The sequence below is a fragment of the Parambassis ranga genome, chromosome 2 (genome assembly GCF_900634625.1).
Source record: "Parambassis ranga chromosome 2, fParRan2.1, whole genome shotgun sequence".
In the NCBI taxonomy this organism is placed as follows: domain Eukaryota; kingdom Metazoa; phylum Chordata; class Actinopteri; family Ambassidae; genus Parambassis; species Parambassis ranga.
Genome location: NC_041023.1, coordinates 33,696,724 through 33,722,508, shown reverse-complemented (window position 1 = coordinate 33,722,508; position 25,785 = coordinate 33,696,724). Strand labels below are relative to the sequence as shown.

At 41.6% G+C, this 25,785-nt stretch overlaps 1 protein-coding gene across 1 annotated transcript in view; it reads right to left on the bottom strand.

Annotated features, from left to right (window-relative positions):
* Positions 1-216: 216 nt before the first annotated feature.
* The window catches only part of syn3 (synapsin III), an 80,512-nt gene continuing 54,943 nt past the window's right edge, over positions 217-25,785 (bottom strand). The window contains exons 7-14 of the mRNA XM_028429898.1: positions 15,911-15,973; positions 10,693-10,835; positions 9,355-9,429; positions 9,049-9,151; positions 4,747-4,878; positions 4,072-4,090; positions 3,828-3,984; positions 217-3,745 (exon numbers count right to left, since the gene is read on the bottom strand). Of these exons, the coding sequence (XP_028285699.1) occupies positions 3,622-3,745; positions 3,828-3,984; positions 4,072-4,090; positions 4,747-4,878; positions 9,049-9,151; positions 9,355-9,429; positions 10,693-10,835; positions 15,911-15,973 (816 nt within the window). The 3' untranslated portion in view covers positions 217-3,621. The remainder of the gene's footprint in view (positions 3,746-3,827; positions 3,985-4,071; positions 4,091-4,746; positions 4,879-9,048; positions 9,152-9,354; positions 9,430-10,692; positions 10,836-15,910; positions 15,974-25,785) is intronic.

The following is a 25,785-nucleotide window of genomic DNA, read 5'->3' as shown; positions in this document are numbered from 1 at the left end:
GTGGATGACTGACAGAGACTGGAATGCACAGCCGCAGGTATAATAAACGTTTTTAATAACAGAAATCTTAATTTTCAGACAAAAGAACTGAAATAATAGCAATACTAATAAATTACACGAACACATGAGATGCATCACATTTCTCACAAATAAGCAGCCAGACACTGAGTTCACATAACAACCAAATTTACACACCTGAGGCACACAAGAGGGGGTTGGTTTCATGCCACATTTACACCAATATACAGAACGGTAATACACTTAAAAGTACCATACAATACCAGCCACCGTTCAGGAGAAAGGAAGGGACACAGTAGACCGAGAGGTCGGCAAATAAACCCGTGCAATGGCCTTATTTCTCTCATGAACACACACCACGTTAGAAGTGTACTTAAGTTTGCTTCAGTTTCAGCTGTGTTTAATGGCAAGTCCCTGTAGCTGCATATTGATTCAGTGTTAGGCTAAGTGTCACTGCAACAGACGCACAACCTGACGACTCCACCATGTCACTATAACAAATAATGAAGCAGAGTATTGCCTTTTCTCCAAAGGAAATAACTGAGATCATGGGATGGGGTGAAGTGATGCGACTGCCTCACAACATTTTGTGAAACAAGCACAAACTCTACAGCAGAATGTGACATCAGCAACAGGTTACTGAGGGGAGCACTGCTGTCATTGGCTAACACATGTTTCAATCAAAACTCCTCTCTTTAGCCCATAGGGTGAAGAAAACCCCCTATGGGAAATTAATTTTAATCGCTACCATAATCTATACATTATATGTTGGTCAGTTTAAAGATTATTTTGTTCTGAAGACAATGACATTTAATTTGTGTGAACATGCTCAGCGAGCTACATCTGTTAGAGATCTCCTTGAGAACTGTTCAAAGTAGATGATGATCTTCCTCAGGACTCGTTGTTCTTTCTGCAGTCTGTCTATCACTCATAGCTCATTTCACAAAATGTTCTCCAGCACTATCACTCACTGAACTTGAGGTAGTTACTAGTAAACTTTGCAGCTCGCTTCCGATTGAGTCAGATCAACAAAACATAACGCAATCGCACAGAGACTTCATCTGTTCCTCAACTAAAACACAAGCAGATGCATCTGAGGTCTGGTCTGAGCTCACAGGTGAGTCCATGCAGTACTAGTCCATAAACTGCATTCTAAACCCAAAGTGCATTAAAACAGAGAACTGTGACATCAAAGTTAATCTGAAGCTTCTTCCTGCCAGAAGTACTAGTAACATTAAGTATATGATCTCGCTCTGCTGTGAGTATCTGCAGGGTGGGACGGGCCACGGACACAGTGATCAGTAATCAGTGATGTCACAGCCATTATTGCGTGGCACGTAAAGACAGTAAATCCTCATGGTTATGGCTTATTACACTGCAGTATTACATAGTGTTCACAACAAAGACAGAAAATGATGTTTTAAGCCGTTGAGGGGTCTCACACATTGAGATGCTAATTTGGTCCATTTTGACACAGTGCCCACGTTTATGAAAGGACAGCAGCAGTGCTCAGTGACGAGACGCTGCATGAACTCAGAGACGAAGCTAACAGCAGCTCAGGTTTTACTTTTACAACGAATCCTCTGAGGCAGAAATATTACAGCCAATGACTGCAAAACAGTAAAAATATATGACAATACAAAGTCGTACAAAGTGTTTCTCAGTGGATCTAAATAAAAACAATAAATTATTATTAATATATTATGTGGTTATTAGCCTTGTTATGGTAGAAAGAAAGCTTGAGACATGCAAATAGCAAAGAGGGGGTGGGCTGCTGATAATCGCACCAAATCAGATTATTTCTGCCTCTGGAGCAACAGCTCAGAAGACAAACAAAGAAACAAAGAAACAAACAAAAAACAAACAAACAAAAACATAAAAATAAATTGCAAAAAATAAAAGTTTGGTAAAAGTGACAGCTTCTCTTAAAGTGTCCAGTTTTAGTTTTTTTTTTTTTAAATGGCAACAAAATTATTTTAAACATAATTATTGCAAAAACAACTTTTGTGTAGTTAGTAGTAATAAGGATTTCAAATTTAGGACACATTTACTCACACGCCACTACAAAATGTTACACACCTTCATGCACATTTCACAGTAAAACTGGGTCCACTATTATTATTATCAATATTTATTTCTAACTCCTGAATACTGCTGACAGATATATTCAAAGGCCTTATTTGCTGTTTTTGTCCAGGGTCTAAGTGGAAAGATCCTGTGTATTCTCACTGTATGTAGATCATTGTGAAGATACATTTCCATAAAATGACTAATTATGTGGTTAATCTGATCATGATTGTGCTCTGCACGGAAAGCAAATATACAATCAGTTCTGTCAGCTGGATGCAGCTGCGGTTAATATTTTGGGCTGAAAAATGCTCATTAATAAAAGCACTTTTATGTGATTTAACTAAACTGTCACTGCAGAAGAGTTAAGACGATGAGCTTGTGTTTGAATCTACCTATGACATTCATTTACATGCACTTTGAAGAACACACACACACACAGCTGCTACATACACACCAAAAATAAATAAATAAATAAAGTAAAGGATGCTGATGCAGTCTGACAGTCTGCACTCACAGCTGACACTGGATGTGGTGACTAAAGATAAAACCTCTAGTGTAAATAATAAGTTTTAAAAGTTTGCCTTCAGATACCACACAGTCATGATACAAATCCCCTACAACAAATACTTGATAGTGTTATTCACAGACCATGAAACAGGGCTGCCGGGGACGATCTGAGCTGTGATGGAAGACGATGGCTGTAAGCCAGTACAGCGATTTTGCACCTTTTAAAAAAATCACAAGCTCGAAGGTTTTCTTAGCTGTGTGACTGTGATCTAGTGCAGAGGGAGGGATTTGAATGTTTTATTAAAAAGCACTTTGGTAATGTTAGGCCAAGGTAGAGGAGTCTTATTACTACATAAGCCGTGTCTACAGCACACGATGTGTGAGAAATGCTGGCTGAGATGCTGGTGTCCCGTGAGGAGTCAGAACATTTCTCATAAGTGGAACTGTTTTGGATCAGGAAGTATTACCGCAGACAGAATTTTGGAAGCTGTGTGTCAATTAAATTGAAGAAGCTCAATGTTCAGTAAACAAAAAAAGTGAACAGGTAAATACTCTCACTGATGGGACAAAGAGATTGCAGAATAACGTTTATATACCAAGCAGTACAAGCTAGAATATGACTATTTACTGTAATCCTTTATCACTAGAAAGGCCAAGCTCTTATCAAACTGCTGTCAGCTGACTCGAGGTGCACCAACTCTAAACTTACAGCAGAATTCCTAGAAGTGTATGTTACCTGTAACATAAAGAGCGTGAAAACACATTTACTTGAAAAATGAATGGAGCTCTGTTAGTTTCTGCGCTGACATCTATGCTGTAAGAAAGAAAACTGCCGACATCTTTAGTCTCTTTGGCCTTTCTGGTGATAGATTCATCACTGATTGGATGACAGTAGGTTGCACTGGGTGTTAAACTTCACTAACATGGAGAATGAAAGAGAATGAACAGGAAGCTGAAGTTTAGAGGAGAGGAGTGACTCCCTAAGAGATTCGATTTTTTTTAGCCTGACGAGTGACAGGAAGCTTCTTAGTCAGAGAAGAGACTAGCAAATGACTGTCGGAGAGAGCGGATGGTCTCGGCTTTGGCCTCGTCATCGGTCAGGCTTCCCCGTAACGTCTCTGTGAAGGTGTTGGTCAGCGACTGGGATTTGCTGTGTAGTTAAAAGAGCAGTAGTTTGGTTAGTCCACCTAACCAGAATGAATGCTATCAGCAGGGCTTCAGGGTGGACTCACTTCAGTTGTGGTGACTGTTTCTGAGCTCCGGGCCCAGAGGAGGCGGGGATGGGGCCGGGTTGGAAGGCCTGGCTGGGAGAGGTGGTGGCTGAGCGCGCTCTCTGAGGTGACCCCTGGGCTGACTGGGACGGAGAGGCAGACCCAGAGCGGTGTCCCCCTGCAGTATGTAGACACACACGACGTACATAAACTGGTTCACTGTACTACTTTAGAAGATCAAAACAGAGTGTGTGAGGAGTCTTACCTCGTCTGGGCTGTGTGGTCTGTGTACACAGGGATGCAGGAAAACAGAGAAAATTATTTACAGAAAAAACTACTTTCAATCTGCTAATTTGGCTGTTTTGGGGGCATTAATCTAAAACACCAGATGAGCCATACTGTCCATCATGGAAGCAGGCCATGGCTCTCAACAGTGTTTCGTTGTAGTTCTACTGAGTTTTTTGTATTGTTTTGGATCATAAGCAGCATCCAATATTCCGAAGAGAAGGCAGAATTCTCTGCTGCAAAGAAGTCAATGGCCAGAGCACCCACACTCAGCAAACATTATAATCACACTGAACCACATCTTGACAGGATGTGCTGAGGCAGCTGGAGACATGATAAGGTTGTCACTGACTTTACCTGTTACCTCTATGGTAACTATAACCTGTTTGTTGGATCTGTGGTAGCAGTAATAGTATTACTGTAATTATTACTGATGGTAACAGACATAGCAGTTGTAGTATGAACAGTATTACAACATGTGAAAATAATGTCTATGTGTTATAGTCTATGGTAGTGTTGGTGTTACAATTACACCGTAGTAATAACATTACTGTATAGTACATACCCATTTAGTTACAGCACTGGTAATGCAGCTGTAGTAGTGGTTATAGTTACTGTAAGGTAATTAAAAAGTTAGTAGTGGGGCATCAAGTACCTTCACAGAGGAAGGCTGAGGCGTGGACACTCCCAGCAGCACCTGTGCCATCTTGTTGATGACCAGCTCTGTGATCAGCTGTTTGTCCTCCTCCACATGTTCACCAATCAGAGGCATCGAGCTGTCCATCACCTGCAGAAGCACAAAATCAGCTGGTCAGCTTCCTTCACTACTGTAATGCTACAATTCACCCACCAGATGGCAGTGCTGTTCTTCTTACCATGTAGAGTAGGGCAGCCCTGTTCAGGGCCAATGAGTCCACTGCTGAGATAGTGGACTCATTTGTTTGTGGCCAAACATGATGAGTCATTATGAGCAGATCACATGCACAAATATGCAGTTCGTCATTGTGGAGGACAGAAGATATAATCTCTACAACCCTGTGGTGGCCTTAAATCTAGTTAACTGCCGGACGCACTGAGCGTGACACTGACTGCTCTGCATGTTCCCATGCACTGTAGTGCACCTCAGAAAGCTCCTCACCCTGAAGCTGTTTATATATTTCAGCAAAAATCTAATCTTTCAAGATGCTATTTTTTCTGTGCTACCCTCAGATGGGCAAAAACCAAAGTTCCAGTGAGCTGCAGATAAAATGTGACTCCATCTATAAATATTATGTTGCCAGGCATGACTTGGAAGGGCAGAAACCAAACCCACTACCACCAATAATAATAAAAAAAAACAACTTTCCCACCACTCAAGCTCACATGCATATGCACGTGTGCAGCAGTAACACAGTGCACACGAGACTCAGAGACCCACCGTCCTCCTCCCTTGAAGACCAAAACAGGAGCAGGGGAGTGTGGCTGCCAGGCTGGGTGCAGCAGATGCCCAGCGTGTGGACGAAGCTTCTGCACCGCATCCGACCGCAAGCTGTAAACACAGTGCTGGGCATGCACCTCAGCAACAACAACTCTCAGGGGAGGAAGCTGTTTTTATTGGTGGTATCATCTGAATAAAACAGGGGAAATGCCATGTTGGCTGTTTCTAAGGACACATCAGCAGCTCTGGTATTTGGTTAAACTGCAATAAAAGTGACTTTTAATGCAGAAGAAGAAACCTTAGAATTTTGCTCTCTATTTAATTATGGAATGCATGAAACAATAAGTCCTGTCTATTTAAGTAACCTCACACTTGTACTTTTCAAAGCTGTCTTAGATCTCATACTGTTCTACACAGAACCAGAGAACCCTCTGCAGCCCTTCCTTTCCTGTGTGTACCCAGGCTTCTTGGCTACAGGGTTTGGCAGTGAAGTTGGGTGTGGCACGGTGTTTTGGCCAGTTGAGTCATTACCACAGGGGACTGAGTGGAGGCCTGGCAAGCAACCGCCAGGCCCCACTTCAAACGGCGTGTGGTGTCGAGCAGAGCCGGGATCCACCCTGCTGATTTATTAGGATACAGAGTCATCTAGCAGGACATGGAGCTACCACTGGAACACAAAGGTGTTATTCTCTGCACAGCTTTCTGTCTAGACAATGTACCCGTCTGCATTGGAAATTTCACACAGCACAACATGTGAAATGTGTTCACTGAAAAATATGATGCAGGGATGATGCACAGGGATGGGCGAAGGAAGGGTGAAGGCTTCGGGGAAAACAAAGTTTAAGACCTCCTCCCTCCTGTCATCATTTTTATTATTCACTTTTATCAGGTTTTTGTTCATGACAAGGGTCATACATCTGCCATGTTTCTTTATCATTGAATAACAGGCCACTGCTCCTTCCTGTAATGTGATGTCATTTCTGACAGAAGTGAGCGTTCTTACATATTACATTCCCAGTACTGTATGATACTAACCACTTCACTACATCAGGCCAGAGTGCACTCATCCTGTCCTGTCATTGTCATGCTGTGGATTTCCTGTCATGTCAGTTCATATTATTATATACACAATCTAATGCAGCATTACTACATCTGGACAAACTAGGCGGCCCAGCAAGTATTGTGTATATCATATTACTTTATATTGTTAAGCTGTAGTGTGTGCTCACACTCCAGTATATTGTCATAGTAGTGTCATTTTATTCTGGCTGGCATAATGTCATGTCATACTATAAATAATATGTTATTTGTCATTAGGTTGTGTTGTAATGCTATAACACTGTACCGATTATCTTCGTACATTCCCAGTCAAAAGTGTCACAAAGCTACAGTCACGTCAATACTAGCTGTAGTACTGTTAATGAGAGGCTCATTACTTCTCATTAGTGAGAGGTGTCACGGCTGTAGTGTTTGACTTGGAAAAAAAAGAACTGATTCCAGCCGTGATGGACCGACAGCTCTTCTCCGTCACGGTTAATTAAATTCCATCAAGGGGTAGAGAAAGAGGCAGCTCAACATGGTGGACGAAGAAGAGGAGGAAGTGATGCTTGTCAGGGAACATTGTTACTCAACTGTGTCACTGCTTTCTCTGAGACTACGCATCCCCGCGGGAGCACATAGATATTTCCTGAGATTGTTTTAAAAAAAGAAACGTACTTTCTCGCTGCTGACCTCACCCGGCGTACAGATAGAGAGAAGAGTGATGTCATGCTCTCAGCCTAAATATGGGCATTCAGACTGTCCCAGACTGGCCTGTTTCCTCAGATCTGAGGGAATAGGAAGCTGTACTAAAAACAAAACTGATTGCAGATGATACAGCTATTTGTCTCCTGCTTCTCTCCTGGGTATAATTCTCAAAGGCTCCTCTAAAGGCTCCTCTAAAAGCAGCCTCTTACACAGTTTATCTCAATAACTCTGTGAGGGCTGTCAGGCTATGTTAACATTTGCCTTTCTGCCTTCCCATCCAGTTCAGTTTCACTAATTTTCCTGCCTATATAGAACAAGCCTAGACATATATGAACACATACATAAAAAAAATCTCATGGACAATGTGACAATAGTGTGATAGCACTTTGAGATGCCTTCCATTTGTGTGGAAGCAATTTATTCTCCTCACTCAAAACTCCCTCGTCTTGTTGCTTTATTAAATTTGAGTCTATTTTCAGCACTTGCTGGTCTGAACATTGGTGTTTGTGCTTCCTCTGTTGCCGTCTTCTTGTATGAAATTTTCAACAATGGAGGAACTGGATGTACACAAATGTTAGAAAGAAAAGGTAATGGTGACATATTCACAGTACCCAAGGTTATAGGCTGCATTCTTATAAGGACGCACTTGTCAGACACCACACAGTTGTCCCATTTCACAAGACGCCTTCAAATGCAGCCAACAAATAAGACCTTCTTTAATCATTTGTATATGATGATGTATCAAGTGAAGCCTTCACAATGACTATAACCCAGGATTCATTGCACACCATTGATGGTTGGATTCTCTTTATTTTTTTTATTTTAAATACTTTAATAATCCCAGAGGCTGCTGCCAAGGAGTGTCATTCAATGTCCAGCAAGGAGTGCCACAACAGTGAGTGCACTGAAGGCAGTGCGGGTAAAGTGCCTTGCCCAAGGACACACAACAATGACTAGGGAGGAGTTGGGATCGAACCACCAACCTTCCGGTTATTGGACAACCCTGCTCTACCATTGAGCCACTAATACAGCAAACTACACAAACTGAACTCAAATGGCCAATTATTGTTTTTATCAACAGCGGGTTGCTAGGTGACAGGACAGTGTTATCTGTGTATAAACAGGAAGTTTCCACAGTCAACAGTCCCTTTTAACAACAACTGGTGTTAACTCTAGTCTATGAGATATACATATATCTATACATCTCCTCCTTCGGTGGGTGCAGCCCCTGAATTGAGACACAGCTTTGTGTCCATCTTTGCTAACTCTTGAGTAATATTTTTCTCTTAGAAAGCTGCTGTAACACTGCACTCCATGATCATGCTTTAGCAGCAATGGCCCAGTGGATCCACTAACTCATTCACTTTTGTCAGATCACACCATGACATTTTCCTTTGTCTCCATACTGTCTAATAACAAACTCTATTAGGGTGGATTGAAATAATCGGGCAGTGTTAGCAGATGCTTGTGAGTCAACCACTGACTCCTGATGTTGTTTTCATTGTGCTGTCTGTGTTTGGTCTGCAGACTAATCATTCTTTCAAGGCTCTGATGATCATGTGCCATCAAGTCTGGCTACACCCTTCCCTGTTGACCAAAAAATATTATCAGCAGGGAAAGAGACTGAATCAGTTCACATCCACCAGGCTACCTTTCCTTAAATGGGTGAAAAAGTGCTGCAATAATCCAGTGAAAATTTAGATGACATATAGGTATATTTTACTTTTTTGGCACCCTTTCCTCTTTTAGCTGCAATCTGCATGGAGTTGAGGGTCATCCTGAAAACACACTGACCTCGATGATATAGTCGTTGCCATCTTTTCCATGGACGGCCTTCACAGCACAGATGTCTAGGCCACCAAACATCTCAGAGCAGGAGTCCACCCACATCCGATATCTGGAACGCAGTGTCAGCAGAAAAACAACTGAAGACACATTTTTCTTTGGTAGGAGTGGCACTTAGATGTGCACTAATTCAGCGCCAGTTTAAAGATAATATAAAGACTTCTAAAGATTTCTTTGTTGGAAGAAATTATACAAAAAGCTCTGTGTCGCACCAGCAGGTCCACATTTACCCAACAAAGCTTTGGGTCAGCTCACCTGTCAGTCATCGCAATCTGTTCCAACATGGCGGAACCTGTATTGGCCTTCCAGTTGCCAGAAATGGACGTCCTCCTTAAAGTCAGAAGATAAAAGTCATCAGGAAATGCGTCAACCTGTCTTACAATACTTCACCCAGACTTCGCCACCTTTGCTTGTGAATGGCAGCCCTCATGAGAGAAGTTATCGTCAGTTCATCAGTGGTGATGATTACCATCCACACCTACATTATGTTTGTGTCAGAGTCAATTAAAAACACCCTTTCATGGCAAGGCCAGGGGAAAAAAACAAGATGAGATAAGTCTTGGCTTCTCTGTTTCTCTATCTCAGATCAAGCAGCTGTTTACGTAAAGAAAATTGAAAGTTAAGAGAATATTAGCCCACATTCTGTGTTGCTAAAGGGTCAGCTGAATTTACAGAGAAACATGCATTACTTCCAAAATGACTGTGTTTGTGTATTAGAAGGAGGAATGAAACCATGAAAACACTGATGACGAAAATCAGAGACGAGCAATGTCAATCCATTTTCTGCATTAATGATCTAAACAATGAATGTTTTGTTCAAAAACTGTCAAAGCAGAATGTACATTTAGGTACATAGAAAGACTGGTTTATGTGCCGAGTACCTCTGTGGGTGGATCCCCATGGAAACTCACATGACTAAAGGTGGCTGATGACCCCTTGCCTCCACATATAGTTGTGTTTGTTATGGGTAGCTAACAGGCCAAAGCTGAGGCCATGTGTGGTGTTAATGGCCCAATGTAATTACTGTGTGAATGGCAGTTAAACTTCCTAGGAAGACTCAGAAGGATTTTTAATAGACATCACATCCGTAGCAGACATAAACCGCTTCACCCAAGGAGAGAACATGCAGGGAAAGGCAGAGCAATGTAGTCTACCCTGGATGGCACAGCACAGGGGAGGCGGCTCCTCAGGCCAGGACTCAACGGTCCATCTACCTTAGAGACAGTGGACAAAAAAGTAGACAAACCTATGGTTTGAAAGAGGATCTTTGACTCCTCTTTCAAAGCATCTGTCTTATAAGTGTAATAATGGTCGTATTGGTAATTAATTGTTTGGCTTTATAAGGACTGTTTACCAATTATGACTGAAAGTTGGCTCAGACCTATATTCATAAAACAAACTCTCAGTTCACTATGTTTGTGGTTAAGGACTCACTCCACCAAGACCCTCACAGGGTGCAACCACACTACATTTTGTTTGTCCTAAGCATGCACGAAACGTGTAAACATGTCTAACCCATGTTTACATGTACAATTATCGGTTAAATGATTGAGTTTACAGGGAACCAAATGGCAGTGGTGTGAAGCATCTTACATGTAGGCCTTGTAGTTGTTGCCGATCTTCTGGATGCGGATGTCGTACTTGGATTGGATGTAGGGCTCTGTGGTGGCGTAGGTCCCGGCCAGAGCCACCACGCTGGTGATGTCCTGGAAGTCCTGTTGGTTTTCCACTTTAATCTGTGGGAGAGACGCCACTTGTTAGTGAGGGGCTAATTACAAAGCATGCGAGCATCAGAGAAGGCAGCGGCTGCTTAGTGTCCCACAGGAATTTCACACTTGTACACAGGCGGAATAATGAGGGGTCCCTGGGGGGAAACACTGCCAGGGCCAGCTTTGAACTACGTCACATCAAGTTATTAGACTGTAGACACAGACTGAGGGGAACCTGTTTAAGGTATTTACACTATAACTAGGCAACAATGTGTTGTGATCACACAAATGCAGAAATTTAGTGCTAACAGGTAATATTTTCAGGACTCTAGCACTTTGAATTCAAACATTTGTCAATTCCCTGTCAATTAAAAAAACGTCACTTCCCCTAGGGTGTTTCTGTGGATGATATTTCAGCAGATGATACTAAGATTAATGAGGTGTATTCCATCAGGTCATGGGAAAAGGGGCATCCTAGCAGGCAGACTCATCAACCAGCAGCTTCATTGTCAGTGACCAGTGTATAAGATGCAAAATGATTTATTCCAGAGCTTCCACTCACTCATCACTGTCCCGCTCAAACAGGGGAGATGGTGGGAACACTGATGTGCCATCATGAAAAAAGACAGATAAACCAGATAAAGAAAACAGATAAGGAGGTCCCAAAAGTTGTGTTTGCTGTGTTTTGCACATCCTAAAATATACATTTAAATGAAAGAATATAAGCTGCTTCTAAAATGGGATGGAAAAGTCAGCCACTACAGGTTACATTTCCTTATTAGGGGTGTACAGGATAAGACAGTAACTGTGCCACAGATACTATTCAACACAATGGCATGCAGGAGGTCACTAAGCCAGATATAAATTGCATGACTCAAGACTTAGTACAAAAAAATGGTGCAGCTGGAGCACTTTTCAAAGGGTTAAAGTTATGTCTCATTTATAAATGATCAAATAACTGCAGCTATATGCCACATACAACACAAAGGCAAGCCGCACAAATGAGTTCATTTTCTAACAACTCATGGACAGACTGACAAATCCGGCTGGCATAAAGGGTTCCAGTGGCCACCAAAAGTTCACAAATAGAGGCTTCTGTGACTTAACTTCTCTTCTCACTAGCAATAGACTGAGTTATAAGAATACAATGTATTCATACAGCCACAGGAGGGCGTCTGACACATGCCAGCCCTTTCATGTTTACCTGGTGATCATAGGTTTTATAGGAAGGCTGTTGAAAACAGAAATCTATTGCTTAACTTACTCAAGTACTTCTGTGTCCTAATGCTAAGCATGCTAACACCATTCACCTCACCTAATTTGTTTAGAGACTTTGAAACCCATAATTATCAGTCTTTGTCTGCAAATGATCATATACATTATTTCAGCACTCAATGACAGCCTACTTATTCTCTTCTTTTAAGGTTAAGCATGTTGGGCATTGTAACATTTTCTGTTTCTTTATAATGCGGTTCAAATAAAGTATAAAAGATATTTGATGATGGAATGGAAAGGCGACCCATTCTGCAGTTTGTGAGGTCAGTTTAATGGTGTGTTTACAAGAGCCTAACTTCAGTGCACTTTCACACACAAACAAACCACTGAAAAAGAATTGCAAATTGTTGGGGTGGAACAAAGAAATCCCAAGTTGCTTTTAAAAGTGATGCAACGCTGCGCCAGAGAATGAACAAGAGAATCGACAACAGGAAAACAAATAAGGAAAAACTGAGCAAGAGTGAGATTGGGTACCAAAACAATAAAAGTGCATTTTAAGAAGGGCGGGCGACTTTGACGGTTGATGTGGTCTAGTAAACAGTGTTGTCACTTTGATGGGTAATAACATGATGTGCTTGTTGAACCCACATGAAGATGTAACTTGATTAGTTAGTCTCTTAAACAAGCTCAGAAGTCAGACCATGCTTTATCTTCGAGTCAACTCTGTTGACTCGAAGATAAAGCATGTACAGCTGCCTCTCTTAGCACACACAGTCTGGCATCCAAATTGAGGGAAAGCAACTACACTGTTACAAAATTCAAATGTATATTTTCATAGCAATAAACACACTGTTTCTCATATTAGTGCACTGAGGCCTTCTTTCACAGCCATAAGCTTGTAGCACCCACTGTCAATATTAGCTGACATTTTTTTAAATGATGGCATGCCAAAAAGCAATGTACCAGTGAGACACAGTTCACATCATGGCTCCAGAGAAAGAACCTGATAGTGTGCACCAAGTCCAGCTCTGAGGTACAAGTACAAGGATTCATCCAGAGAATTACACAACTCTTCTGAGAAACCAAACAAACTGTAATGATGCAAAGAGAAGGTGAAACACTGGCACAGAGATGAAGGGCCATGCCTGCTGGAAAAACACCTGTCATGCTGGTCAGTGTCCAGACAAAATGACACGCTCACTAGCAAAACAGAGGATACTGGTGTAAAAACACAAAATGGAAAATGTCAGTAACAATCAGTCACTTCAAACAGTCACTTCTGTTAGTCCAAAGAAAAGTAAGCAGATTTAATAAACAAAATACAATCGGCAAACTATAGCAAACATAAGCCATCAGGATGTAGCAGTATAATCCATCAAAATAGCAAACTGAAGAATGTATTTTCAGGGCTCTAGAGTGCGACCATTTTGGGCGCACATGCGACCTAATTTCTCAAAGGTGCAACCAAAAAATATCAGAGGTCGCACTGGTACGACCAGCTGTAAGAGGGAGATACGTTCTCCGCAACTCTCAAAAGTCTCCAGCAACAGACACACATCGGGCCCATATTATGGTCTAAACCAATCAGAGACGGTGAAGGGCGGGACCTCCGTGTGTGTGTCTTTGAAAACGTGTCTGCTGCGGTCAGCAGAGACCGAACATTCAGAGAAGAACGCGGACATATGCTGCGCAGAGCTGATGCTGTGTGATAAAGCTTGTTCCATACTCCACGAGAACAGAGAGATATGAACAAAGTTCGTTTCGGCCCGGACTTTTTAAAACAAACGTGTGTGCAGAACTCATACGACCCTCTCACTGCAGCGCGCACACACACACAGACAGACAGGTATTAAAGACGTTTCGCTGCAGAAACCGCAGTTTAAGTGAAGGAGCAGGATTTGTTGCTACTATGCGGGTTTTGCTAATTTGCTGTTGACCTGAATGACGGATGATAACGAGCCGGTCATGTTCAGGGAGGGGGCGTGACGTGCTCGTAGCATTATAACAGAACAGCAGGTCTGACGGACAGTGTTATCTGACCTGTGAGGTTCGTCCATGAAGGCTGAGTCACTGACTGACAGCAGTCAACTGGTTTAAGGAGTTATAGTACATGGTTACATGACGAACGCCCATTTAAACAGTATTGTTATTATCCTGCTATAGTAGAGCATTGTCTGCCAGTATGATGTCTGCATACAGCTAAACTGTAACAGAATGAAAAGTCTGTCAGCTGCAGCTCAGCTTTAGAAAGAGAGGAGACAGAGAGGAAGAGAGGAAGAGGTGAGGAAGATGAGAGAAGAGATACTGTAGCTGCATTAGAAATGTGTTGAAGAAAACAAAATATATATCTCAATCACAACTATTAAATAAATAAATAAAAAGGTGTATATGATTTTAATCATTTTTAATTCCCATTGCCAGATAGATAAGTGAGGAGCAACAGCCAGAAAATACAGAGAGAAAGCAAACAGGGAACTGAAGAGTGCTGTATGAACTTTGAATCTTCATTATGGATTTCTGACAGGCAGACCTGTTGGCTTGTTTGTCCATAATTTGAATGAGTACTATCGGTACATGTATTTATTTATTTGTATTTACCTGTGTTCATTAAACAAGGTCCAAAGTCAGTTTAGGATGATATGTGATTATTAAGCCTGTTCATATTTCCTAGACATCAATTTTTGGACCTCAGTATTTCTAAAACTTTGGCTACAGCCCTGCAAGGCCGTCAGGTAAACAGTAGATGTAGCTGCAGATGATGAGAGAAGATGAAAAGAACTTCTGCATTAGGATAGGTGTCAAGTTAAGGCCTGATCCATAAAATATATGGACAGCAATTAAAAAACAAACTGCTGTGTGATGTGTGATGCGGTGCACCTAACTTTTGTGCCGGTGCACCCAAGAAAAAAAGGTCAGGCGCACCGGTGCAACCAGTGCAAAAAGTTAGTCTAGAGCCCTGATTTTATAACTTACAAAGTCAACTTTTTTATTTGCAAATAGTGTTCTGTTTTATGTTACACATCATTTTATAGCACCCACTTCCTGTTTTGTGTCCACTAAGTATTTTTTCAGAAGTCAGACATACAAGTCTGGTGTTCACATATTTCTCACATATTTCTGTCCAATTTCTATGCTCTGTGAGGTCTGAGAGTTTCAGCAAAGTCCTGGTCTACAAGGGTACAAGTCCCCCCCGAGCCTTATGGGAAATCCTATAGCATGTCTGGCTCCTTAACAGGAAACCCAGCCTATCCAGACAGACAAGGGCACAACACTGAGAAAGTGTCACCCTGAAGTTAAATAAGGGGTGGAAGACAGAGACTGACTCTGCAAGTTGTGTAACTCCTCTTTAAATAAATAAATGACAAACGCTAAATAAGTTAAAGGGGAAAACGCCACACCTATTTGGTAATAACTATGTAATCAGAGAAACACATCAGTCTACAGTTTCAGCAAGAGTAAAATTACCAGCAGGCTGCTCCTTATCAGTATGTCTGTGTTCTTCTGCCTTTCTAACAATCAGATATCTGCTCAGCCACAGCAAAAGCAGAAAGACTTCACACACTCTGCAGTCTGATTATACAAACTAGATGAGCTGAGGTTTCAGGTGTCCAACATCATGTGTGAAAGTAAAACTGTGACTTACAAAATCACAGTTCAAACTGACAAACATCATGTATGTAATTCATACAACAATTCAAACAAGATCAAAAACAAATCATCTCTGGTCATTAAACGTATATTATTGTCCCATGGCAGTCTACAGGAAGAGGACTTCGCCCCTCCATTTCACAATCTGGTGTTTGAGACTTTGAATCAATGTTCTCACAAAGATAAAAGAGCAAAATCATGTGTGTGAGTCTGCATCTGTGCATTTCGAAGGAACTCACCTTTCCCATGCCGGCGTGGGCGTGTCCCATCTTAATGACCGCAGGGTAGGAAGGGGTGGCAACCTGCAGACAAACACATCACAGTATGAGCTGGGTGTCACACACTGAGTCCTATGAAGAATCCAGAATCCTAAATGTGACCTTTTCCCCTGAGATTAAGCTTTTCTAAGATTCAAGTCAGAATTATGTTTTTTTTCCTCTCTGAATGATGAAACCAAATTCTTCTGAGATTAAGATTATTTGTAATTCTTAAATTAACTAAGTTAATTAAATTTTTAATTTGAGTTTGTTCCCTAAATTATAAGATTGAATAAATCTTATAGAAAGACCTTTCTTGACCTTTTCAAAGACGTTCAAAGTCAGAATCCTGACTTTTTTCTCTAAATTAAACAATTCTGGGAATAAAGTCTGGAAAAATAATCTTTTGAATTGGACTATACAAAGTAAAATCAGGCAGGGATGTCACATTAAGTAGGGACAATCAAAACTACTTTAAATATACAGTAAGACAGACATGTGGTAAACACCACATTGGAGACACCACCAAAAGCGGAAAACTATTTCCTCTATTTGGACGTGTGCTTTAAGTGTCCAGAACTGTAGCTTTGTAAGGAAACCATCCTACTGGATGTTAAGATGCCCGGTTTAGAAAGTATGAGGAGGAGTCGGAAGAATGTTGGTTTATTACACAAAAGAGCGGGGTTCTGGGAAGTTGGGTGGACGACCACAGCTCATTGGGATGGACAAGCCAGGAAGACCACAAACATGCTATTTCTCATAGTCTGTAGAAGTAGATGAAACATCAACAGATTACTTCAAACCTCCGTGCGGTTTAAACGCCCAGATAAATCCACTGATAGGATTGTAAATGGGATGTAATCGAAAGAGGGACTTTTTCCAGTTTCATAAGTATGTCTCCCACTCTTGTGTGAAATAGCTCTCAGGCACCCATTCCAAGTTACACAAAAGGGCTTTAAGGTCTGGTTGATAGCAAATTACTGTTTAAAATACTGATACACTTCTGTACAAAATCACCTGGAATGGCATGCTAATGAAGACCTACTTTTTCTGCAGTGTTTGAAGGCTTCCGTGCATTTGGCATTCTCACAAACACATCGATATAACACCGTTTACTTTGTGGCATAGTATGACAAGCAACTCCATCTGTGTTGTGTTCAGGGGCAGTACAGAGGTCCAGGTAATAACCTTAAACACATCATTAATAATCCAAACACAGTTTAACAATGTTTATCTCTGCAGATACCTCCAGGTGAAGTCCACAATTACATAAAGACAGTGACTGAATAGTTCTGGCCTGAGGCCTGAGGGCAAGTTGTGCATGAAAATATAAGATGAAGCCTAAAAGGAGGAAGGAAACGCCCAAACAGCTGCTATCATTTTATCCTGAGGGATGACAGGACCACGGCTCATCTTAATGCTCATGTCAAATTAGAGTGAGTCTTGAACTGACACAGAGCTCCTTAAGGGTGTGAGCAGCACTTTTGCTGACAGCTTTTGATAGGACAGGCCTGGCCGACTTGCTGCCATGATAAAATGTATTCTAATTGTCTTCATAATCACTTTACAAATGCCACGATGCAGAAGGCGAGTGAGGCTGCATGGAGAAGTCCTCTTTGTAGCATTTACCTCAACTCTTATAATAAATTAAGATAATTTAATTTAATTTAATAATTTAAAGGAGATCTGTGTTTTTACAGCAGAAAGTATGAGACCAGTCAGCAGTTCAGAATGTGCATCACAGCACATGTGTGCGTCACATGACGAAGGATGAGATGCCTGAGGTTCAACACATATCTGAGAAGAGCCTGGGAGCAGCATGGTGTGTGTGGATGTTTGTCTGCTTTGGGTGGAAGGGGCTGCAGCCACCCACTCTGTCTGGACATGTTACTTCCAGTCATTCCCATCACCATGTCAATGACGGCAGATGAGTAGAGGTGAGACCACATCCTCCACCACCGATGAAATGGGAGAGAAACGCCCTCATTATTGTTTTCTACTTGATCCACTGACCACCAAGCAAATTAGCATGGTCTCATTGCCATACTTCCTGCACTGCTAATTGGTACTGGGGCAGAATCTCAAAGTCAACTCCTGTCCCATTGAAGACTAAAACATGTTCTTAACATGAGAGAAAGAGTTTTGGAAGCTAAACTGAGCTTCAAAGCTCCATAGCCAGTAGGTGAACTCATAAACTTTCAATGGTAATAATAAAGTGATTAATAATGCATTCAGTGGAGGAATCTGTTAAGTGATGATCTGATTCTTATGTTACCTTTATGTCTTACAATTTTATGTATCTTTGTTTATTGTCTGACTCTTCTCTTATAGAACCAGAGCTTAGTAACCATAGCCCCACACTGAAGCCTTAAGGTAGGGTAGGAGATTTCATTCTGATGCACTTTTTGTTAAATTAGTGTAACTTCTCTTTACAATCTGATAGCAACGAATTAGTTCGGCAGTTTGACATTAAAACGAAGAATATTAATCATCGGTGGAAGCTATAAAATGCTAAAAACATCAGCCTCCTCCGGGTGGACCCTGCGTATTGGCTGGTTGTCACTCTCTTCCTGCTCTGCACGCACCAGAGAGGTACGTGCATGATGGCCGAAGTTACAGATCGTCTTCAGGTAATGCACGTCCATGTGATTGGGAGGCGTGGATTCGGGGTGAGCTCCGAGAGAAAGGGGCATGTGTTTACTTTCGAAATCTGGCTGACTCTCACTGAGTTTTCAAAATCTCCTACCCTACCTTAAAGCTGTAAATAGGAGTTTTAAGAAAACATCTTAGTGTCACTGGTGTGGACTGTGGCTGGGAGCTTTCCTTCACGAGGGCGTACATTTTTATGGGAAATACTGTACTTTATGGTGATTGACATTCTTAACGAGACTGCTCAACAAAACAATTTCCATCATTAAAAAAGCCCGGTGGCCCGAGCTTTCAGATGTGGAACTTTTGGTTTGAAACTATAGTTTTTCTGTTTCATCTGAGCTGCATGCGCACCACACAGGCTTTTGTTCCCAGCAGCAATCTGTAAAAGGCATCCAGTGAGTCCTGGGGATGGAAGTTTCCAGGGCGGATGCTTCCTAACAACACTGAGGTGCTGATGGAGAGCTGACAGAAACAGCTAGTGGTGTCTTCTGGTGGTCAAGCGCCACATGTTTTGTCATAACTAATTGTTTATCAATGCAAAAGATGTTAGCGGTTTACTACACAGCATGTAGCATTCCTTTATACTGTATGTATGTTATGTAACACAATAAAGTCAGGGTAGTGTGGAAAAATATGATGGCCAATCAATCAATTCTTGCTTATCATCACTGAATTATTCCCCTTATTCTCTACTGAAAGATACAGATGATTGGCTGTGCATCTTATCCTCATTACCATATGTGGTGGCCTGAGCTCTCAGATGTGGAAATTTTGGTTTGAAACTAGTTTTCTGTTTCATCTGAGCTGCATGCGCACCACACAGGCTTTTGTTCCCAGCATCCAGTGTGGTAAAGATGTTAAGAAGTCATATGCTAAAAAAGCTAATTATATGGTGGGTGATTTCACCAGTCTAAGTTTTCTTTCGAAAACACACAGGTTCCCTTCTTTTTACAGAAAAAGTGCCAGACATTCAGATTTGGCACAAGATGGAAATACTTCAGGGAAACCCATCCACCTACACACCCCCTCCCTCTGTGTCCCTCTGGTTAGGGATTGAGGTGAGTCATGTTTCCCTAACTTTAAAACAGCTTTATGTGACATTCCTGAAAATTTCCCCATCTGAAACTGGACGGTGATAAAATAGTATTTACAGCACCTTTGTACTCATACAGTAAAAGAAATCTATATAACCTGTAAAGTATAATATGTGGGTCACACACTTTATCTAAAGCTCGTAGAGAACAGTGGGCGTTAAACCTCTCATTCAGGGGCACATGCATTATAAACCAAAACACATGGTGCTTCCATCCTGCATTTATGATCTCTTAATTTTTATTATGGCCACTCAAACCTGCCACATCAAGGAGAAGACATGAGGCATGATGGTTTAGGCAGACAGAGAGAGCAGGGGGACCCCGACCCAGAATCCTTTTCAAGAGTCCGACCGCAGTGGGACCAAAGGCAGCCTGCCCACATCAAACCCTGCCTGCAGATTAAGTGAGCCACAAAGGACCAGTAACGTTTATCACGTGAGTCCCTACGACATTACTGACTGAATTCATACACCTGACAGGAGTGAATACAGCTCTCTTTGAAAGTGTAAACATGTGAGGGCAGCCTTTTATTGAGAGCAGCATTGAAAAGATGGCTCTGAAAAAAATCCCTGTGAAATGTAGATTTTTACTACGTAGGACTGGTGTTTGAATCTGAACACATGTAAATAAAAATACTAATTCTAAATGATAATCCTTTTTAGAAATGAGCATTGAGTCTACAAAGCCCCAGCAGGCTAAATGCGTCAGACTGTAAACCACTTAAACAAATTTTACACATGTCCCCAACGTAAGTGACATCACCATGACACATAGTTCCTGGATACACCCCCATAACACACATTTACAAGTTGTCATAGTAACCCCCTGGGCTAACATCTGCCCAAGCAAGCTATAACCGATGCCCACTGCATTGTGTATACAGTAAAAGCCGTCTAATGCGGGTATGGTAATTATTGTTGTGGAATTTGAGCTCATCTGGCTTCCATTAGGCTCCATACTGGTGTATTTCCATGAGGCAGGCAGCTGTCTGGAACACACAACTGAGTCCTGGAAGTTTCCAGGGCGGATGCTTCCTAACAACACTGAGGTGCTGATGGAGAAGTGACGGAAACAGCCAGCGGTGTCTTCTGGTGGTCAAGCGCCACCTGTTTTGTCATCACAACTTGTTTGGGGCAGAGTTTATTTGCAGACAGATTAACTCAACTGTTGCATGCAAAAGATGTTAACGGTTTACTACACAGCATGTAGCATCCCTTTATAAGCCAAATATGCAGACACTGGCTATGAAGGCTAGATTGTTTCTTTCATATGAGGCCCGGTTTAGCTAATGATTCACGTCAAGTAAAATTTGGAGATGAATAATATAATGAATCATATAATAATGTTTGCTAAGGCAAATACTAAAATGAGCTATTCAAATCAAAACACTAAACACCACACATTCATGTATTAGGTAATGGTTATTATGGTTATTATTCATTCATCATTGACTACCCCTGTAACCCCCTAAAAAAAGGCCTACTCCATGAGTCACATGTCAGCAATAATGTAGCTAAAAGTGAAACCCCACTATAAATGCTCCTTTATCCTGTCTGAGAAAATATCATGAGAGAGCAGCTTGTAATATCTCAGTGATGTCACAGGTGGTTAATATTACAGATGGTTAACCAATACCTTTTAATAACAGAACACAGCCACTGCTTTGGTCCACTCTATTCATTTTAAATAAACACAGATTTGTTTGAAAGTCAGTTTTAAGTACATGCCCAGACTGTCCTAAAGAGGAGCTATTTAAGTCCAGCTTCTCTGTGGTGGTTCTGTAATAGGGTCCTGAACAGGCCTTATTAGTGATAATCAATTCACTAACCTACATTCCTGCTTCAGAAGAAAAGGGACAGACAGGCCAACCCTGCTAAAGCCATCAACACTGTGCCACATTCCTCTCTGTCTAAGAAGGAAAAGTGATGTTTCATTCCCATTTTCCAAGGGCTCCGGCAGTATTAGGTCTCGGAAAAGGCTGAGCAGAAATGAGGTGGCTGTGTGTAGTTTTGGATTCCCAGTCCCATGATGCATGGACTGAATGGAATTATCCAGTCAATCCTTTCAGCTTAGTGATATTGGCGAAAACAATCTCAGAGCCAAACCTGCACCTGTGATCCATGTGACAGATAAATGTGCACAAGAGCTGGCTTTTGGTACTTTTTTTACAACTACACACTCTGAAAGGTCAGAGGTCACCGTGACACACTGCTGGCAGGTGTTGCCATCTTCTCCAATTTCAAAGAAAACATCAACACAGTCCTATGAATATTTCCAGCCTCAATATCCTTTTTTTCCCTCCACTAAATGTACCTTACATGAAGCAAGCTAAAAATATGCAGGAAGATTGCAAAATTTAGGATATAAAGCAGATGTTAAGTGTCTGGATCTGAGGAAGCAGATGGACTGTTGCCTTAACTTATCTAAGTTGTTTGCCAATGCTTCATGCAACACTGTTAAGAAAATTACAGCCCGCCAAAGCATAAATGAAATCCCTCCACAGTGGTATCAAGTGATTTAAACATAGTGAGTGGGAAGTCAAACAGTACACTACACCCACTGTTATGTGTGAAAGAGTAAACCATTAATCAACGGTTTTTAATGCGTTTCAGAAAATGTGAAATTTTACTGTCTCCTGTGCATTGTTGTGAATATGTGAAGGGAAGGAAAGTGCAACTTGGAACTTGGAAATAAAAATCTTACAAAATGACTCAGGATATAGTAATAAAAAAACATTTCCTGTCTTGTGTTCTTGATAGGGTGCAGTAATTGAGGGGATGCGTGAATTCAGTGAGTCAGTAACTTTTCCTGACAGCAGAGGAAGGAAAGGCGGGCTGCTCCTGCTGCAGAATGCATACCAGGGCCCGGCCCAAATGTCAGCACCGCTACTGTTTTCAATTAAGACACGGTACATAGGGAGGACAGAGGAGGAACCATCAAGGAGGAAGATGTTTTGGAACAGCTGGATGTGGTAAAGTTGGTCTGTATTTATAGACCTAGCTGTACAAGCAGCAGGAACGGGTGGTGCTCTGTAATGCAGCAGTATTCACACATTAATTGTTGAACTCAGGCTTTATGATCTACTAAATATAATTTAATAAATATAAAGTTATTGAGAATGCAAAAATAGAGTGGTGCTCATTTAAATGGACTTTGTAGTGGATGCTGTAGTACCGTAGTTAAAGGCTTTACGGTCACTACCAGCAGATACAAATGTACTCCTTTAATCTTAAATGGCCAGTATGTTAAATAAGCAACAAGAAATAAATGTATGAATTAGAAAACCATCCTTTTTGATTGGACTTTTTTATACATTTGATGAAGGCAGCCTAAGTTTTTCTTGCTATTGTTGCTGTGAAACCTCAAAAACTGAGCTTTGGGTGTACCCATGTTCCTCACCCGGCAAAGCAGGCACCCCATAACTAAAGGGTCCTGCAGCGGTACAGGTTACATTTTAATCTTACAAAAGTGAAGGAACTGTCCAGCATTGGATCCCAGCTTGTTTTTATTCCTAATACTATAAAAACTGCATAGACTATTTACAGCTATGGACAAAGTGTCTGTGACCAACCCAGTCACCACACCAAGCTGCCCAAGCTGCTGATTCCCCACTGTGTAACACTCAAATCTGTCCGGGGTCACCACATCTGTAGTGGAGGCATAACGTCCGCTCGTCCCTACACTTGTATGTCTCTCCAGTGGGGTGTCTTCCAGTAAAGGTAAAGGGGAAGCCCTGGTAAGAGCACGCCAACCAACATACAGTATGTCCTAGATTAGGCACATGGGTCGATTCTTTTGACAAAACAAAACAATTTACAGCGGTTACCATATTGCAATGGCTGCCATGGCAACGGGTCTGCCAAGCTTTTGAGTGACAGCCAAACAACATAAGCAATCATGACATAAAGTACTCAAATGCACTAATAAGATAATAAATAGTCATCATAAATGATGATGTAGCCTACCTTCATTGTATTTCACCAAACGCCTAAAGCACATTGATCAGTTGATTGGGGCTTCATTTCTCTGAGCCATGGCTTGTTGTCTATGAATTTTATTAAGTATACAGTGAGGGGGAAAAAACACAATTATGTGTAGCACACTATTTTTACTTTGTTCATTGCCCAGTAATGTAGCTCTCAGCGTAAGTTCAATCATGAAGACTCTATTTCACATCATCCACCACTTATCTCTATCCGCTTCCCTCTCCCTCTTCACCATCCTCGCACTCTCTCTCTCTTTCACTGCACTGCACTCCCTCTAGTGACCTCCCACATAGTCAGGTGTTTAATAGATGGCACCTCCCTCACCAATCAGCTGTCGATCTGTCCCTCTCCTGCCCAATCGTAGTGTAGCAAGAATTTTAAAAGCCTCTGTCTCTTCTCCAGCTGCCTCCTGATCGAATCCGGCAACCCTCCTCCACCCCAAGCACCTCCCGATCCATGAAGTTCAAGGCCTCCTCTCTCCTGCTCTCCTGCTTCTGGGGTCTTCTGAAGCTTTCCCCCCCTTCGGACGTGGTCCTCACGACGCCAATGCACATACACAATTATTGTATTAATAAATTCTTTCTCATTCAGTTTGCTGAGTCTCTCACGATTGAAATAATGTTGCAACCTCTGCACTTTTCGACCTTGCTTTACGGAGATTATGGACATACACACAGAGAATACATATGTCAAATTCTGAAGAACCAAAGGAACAAATACGCCAAAGATTCAAGAGTGACATGACTGAGATAACAGCTACATATCTTAACTGAAAGTTTGACAAAGACCCTGTTGTCTTATCTAAACCCCATTATGAATTTCCTAACAGCTACAAAAATAATTGTGTAATGTGACCGGTTTCCATGCTGTGCATAAATGTTTGTGTAGAGTCTCCTGTCTACTTAATGGGGGATTCCAGCCATAAAAATACATGTGGGATTTACCTCCTGCTGTGATTTGTACAGCAAATCATGGTCAGCTACAGACAACAACAATCACACCCTCTGCTCTCAGAGGGCTGCGGTTAATCACTACCCACAGAAAGACTGAGCCATCTAAAAGAAGAGCTTTTAAAGGAAAAACTCCCAACAACAGCTTATCATCAAAACAAACACTGGTTCAACATGTGGGATACCTCTCTAACAACTGTCAGACTTTATTTCTGCTGCAGATAAGACGTCACTTCCAGACATTTATTCTGCCGTGGAGTCAAAGCCAACAAAGTAGGAGGCACAAAGTCACAAGTTCATATAGAAAAGAAATATGATATTTACTGTACATGCTGTATATAGGAACATAATTGATTTCTGTCCACAAGTGCAAAAGTGAGGTATTGGCCAATTAGTCAAAGGTATTGACAAATTAGAGGCTGATAAAAAGATGTTATATAATGATAACAGTTGCCTATTGACAGGTTCTGTAGACTGTAGTTGGCGTCAACACTTTTTCATAAAAAATGCCAGATTATTACATGCTCTGCCTGTGACACTGCCATGACTTTGACCCTTAGCCAGCACACAGGAAATTGATGTGTTGTTGCCTGCATCTCCCACATACTTCTTTCTATGTGGATGAAACTTTACAGTCATGCTGAACATCTGATATATGCTAATATGCTACAGTCACTGCGCCACCTACTGGCCGGAGAACCTGTCTTTTGTATATGTGTATTTTGGTGTACTACTCTGCCCTGCACACCACAGCTCGTGACAGTAACGGGGACAGAAGCCACGAGATGTCAGGGGAGGCGACGGCTGCGAGTCCCACGGACAGCGAGTAGTGCGAGGGCCCGCCTATTGCTGCTTGCAGCTTTAAAGTTGAGTTTTCCCTCAACCAGCTCTTGTTTTCTGTCAATTATCTGTTGCTAAAAGCTCCACTGTAGAGGAATGACTCCTTTAACCCTAATTTTAGCACTTCTGGTTCCTTCCAGTTCCCCAAATTTACCTCGTCCCTGTGCCATTCTATATACAGTTGTAATTCACTTACTTTAATTGTCTGCCGTTTGCAGCTGAGCAGGTAAAGTTAATACAAAAACACTGATACGTGTAGGTTTAAAAAATACTTTACAGGTTAGGAAAAGGGGTCTGTTTATCTTCATATAAAGTCTACACTGAACATATAAAAT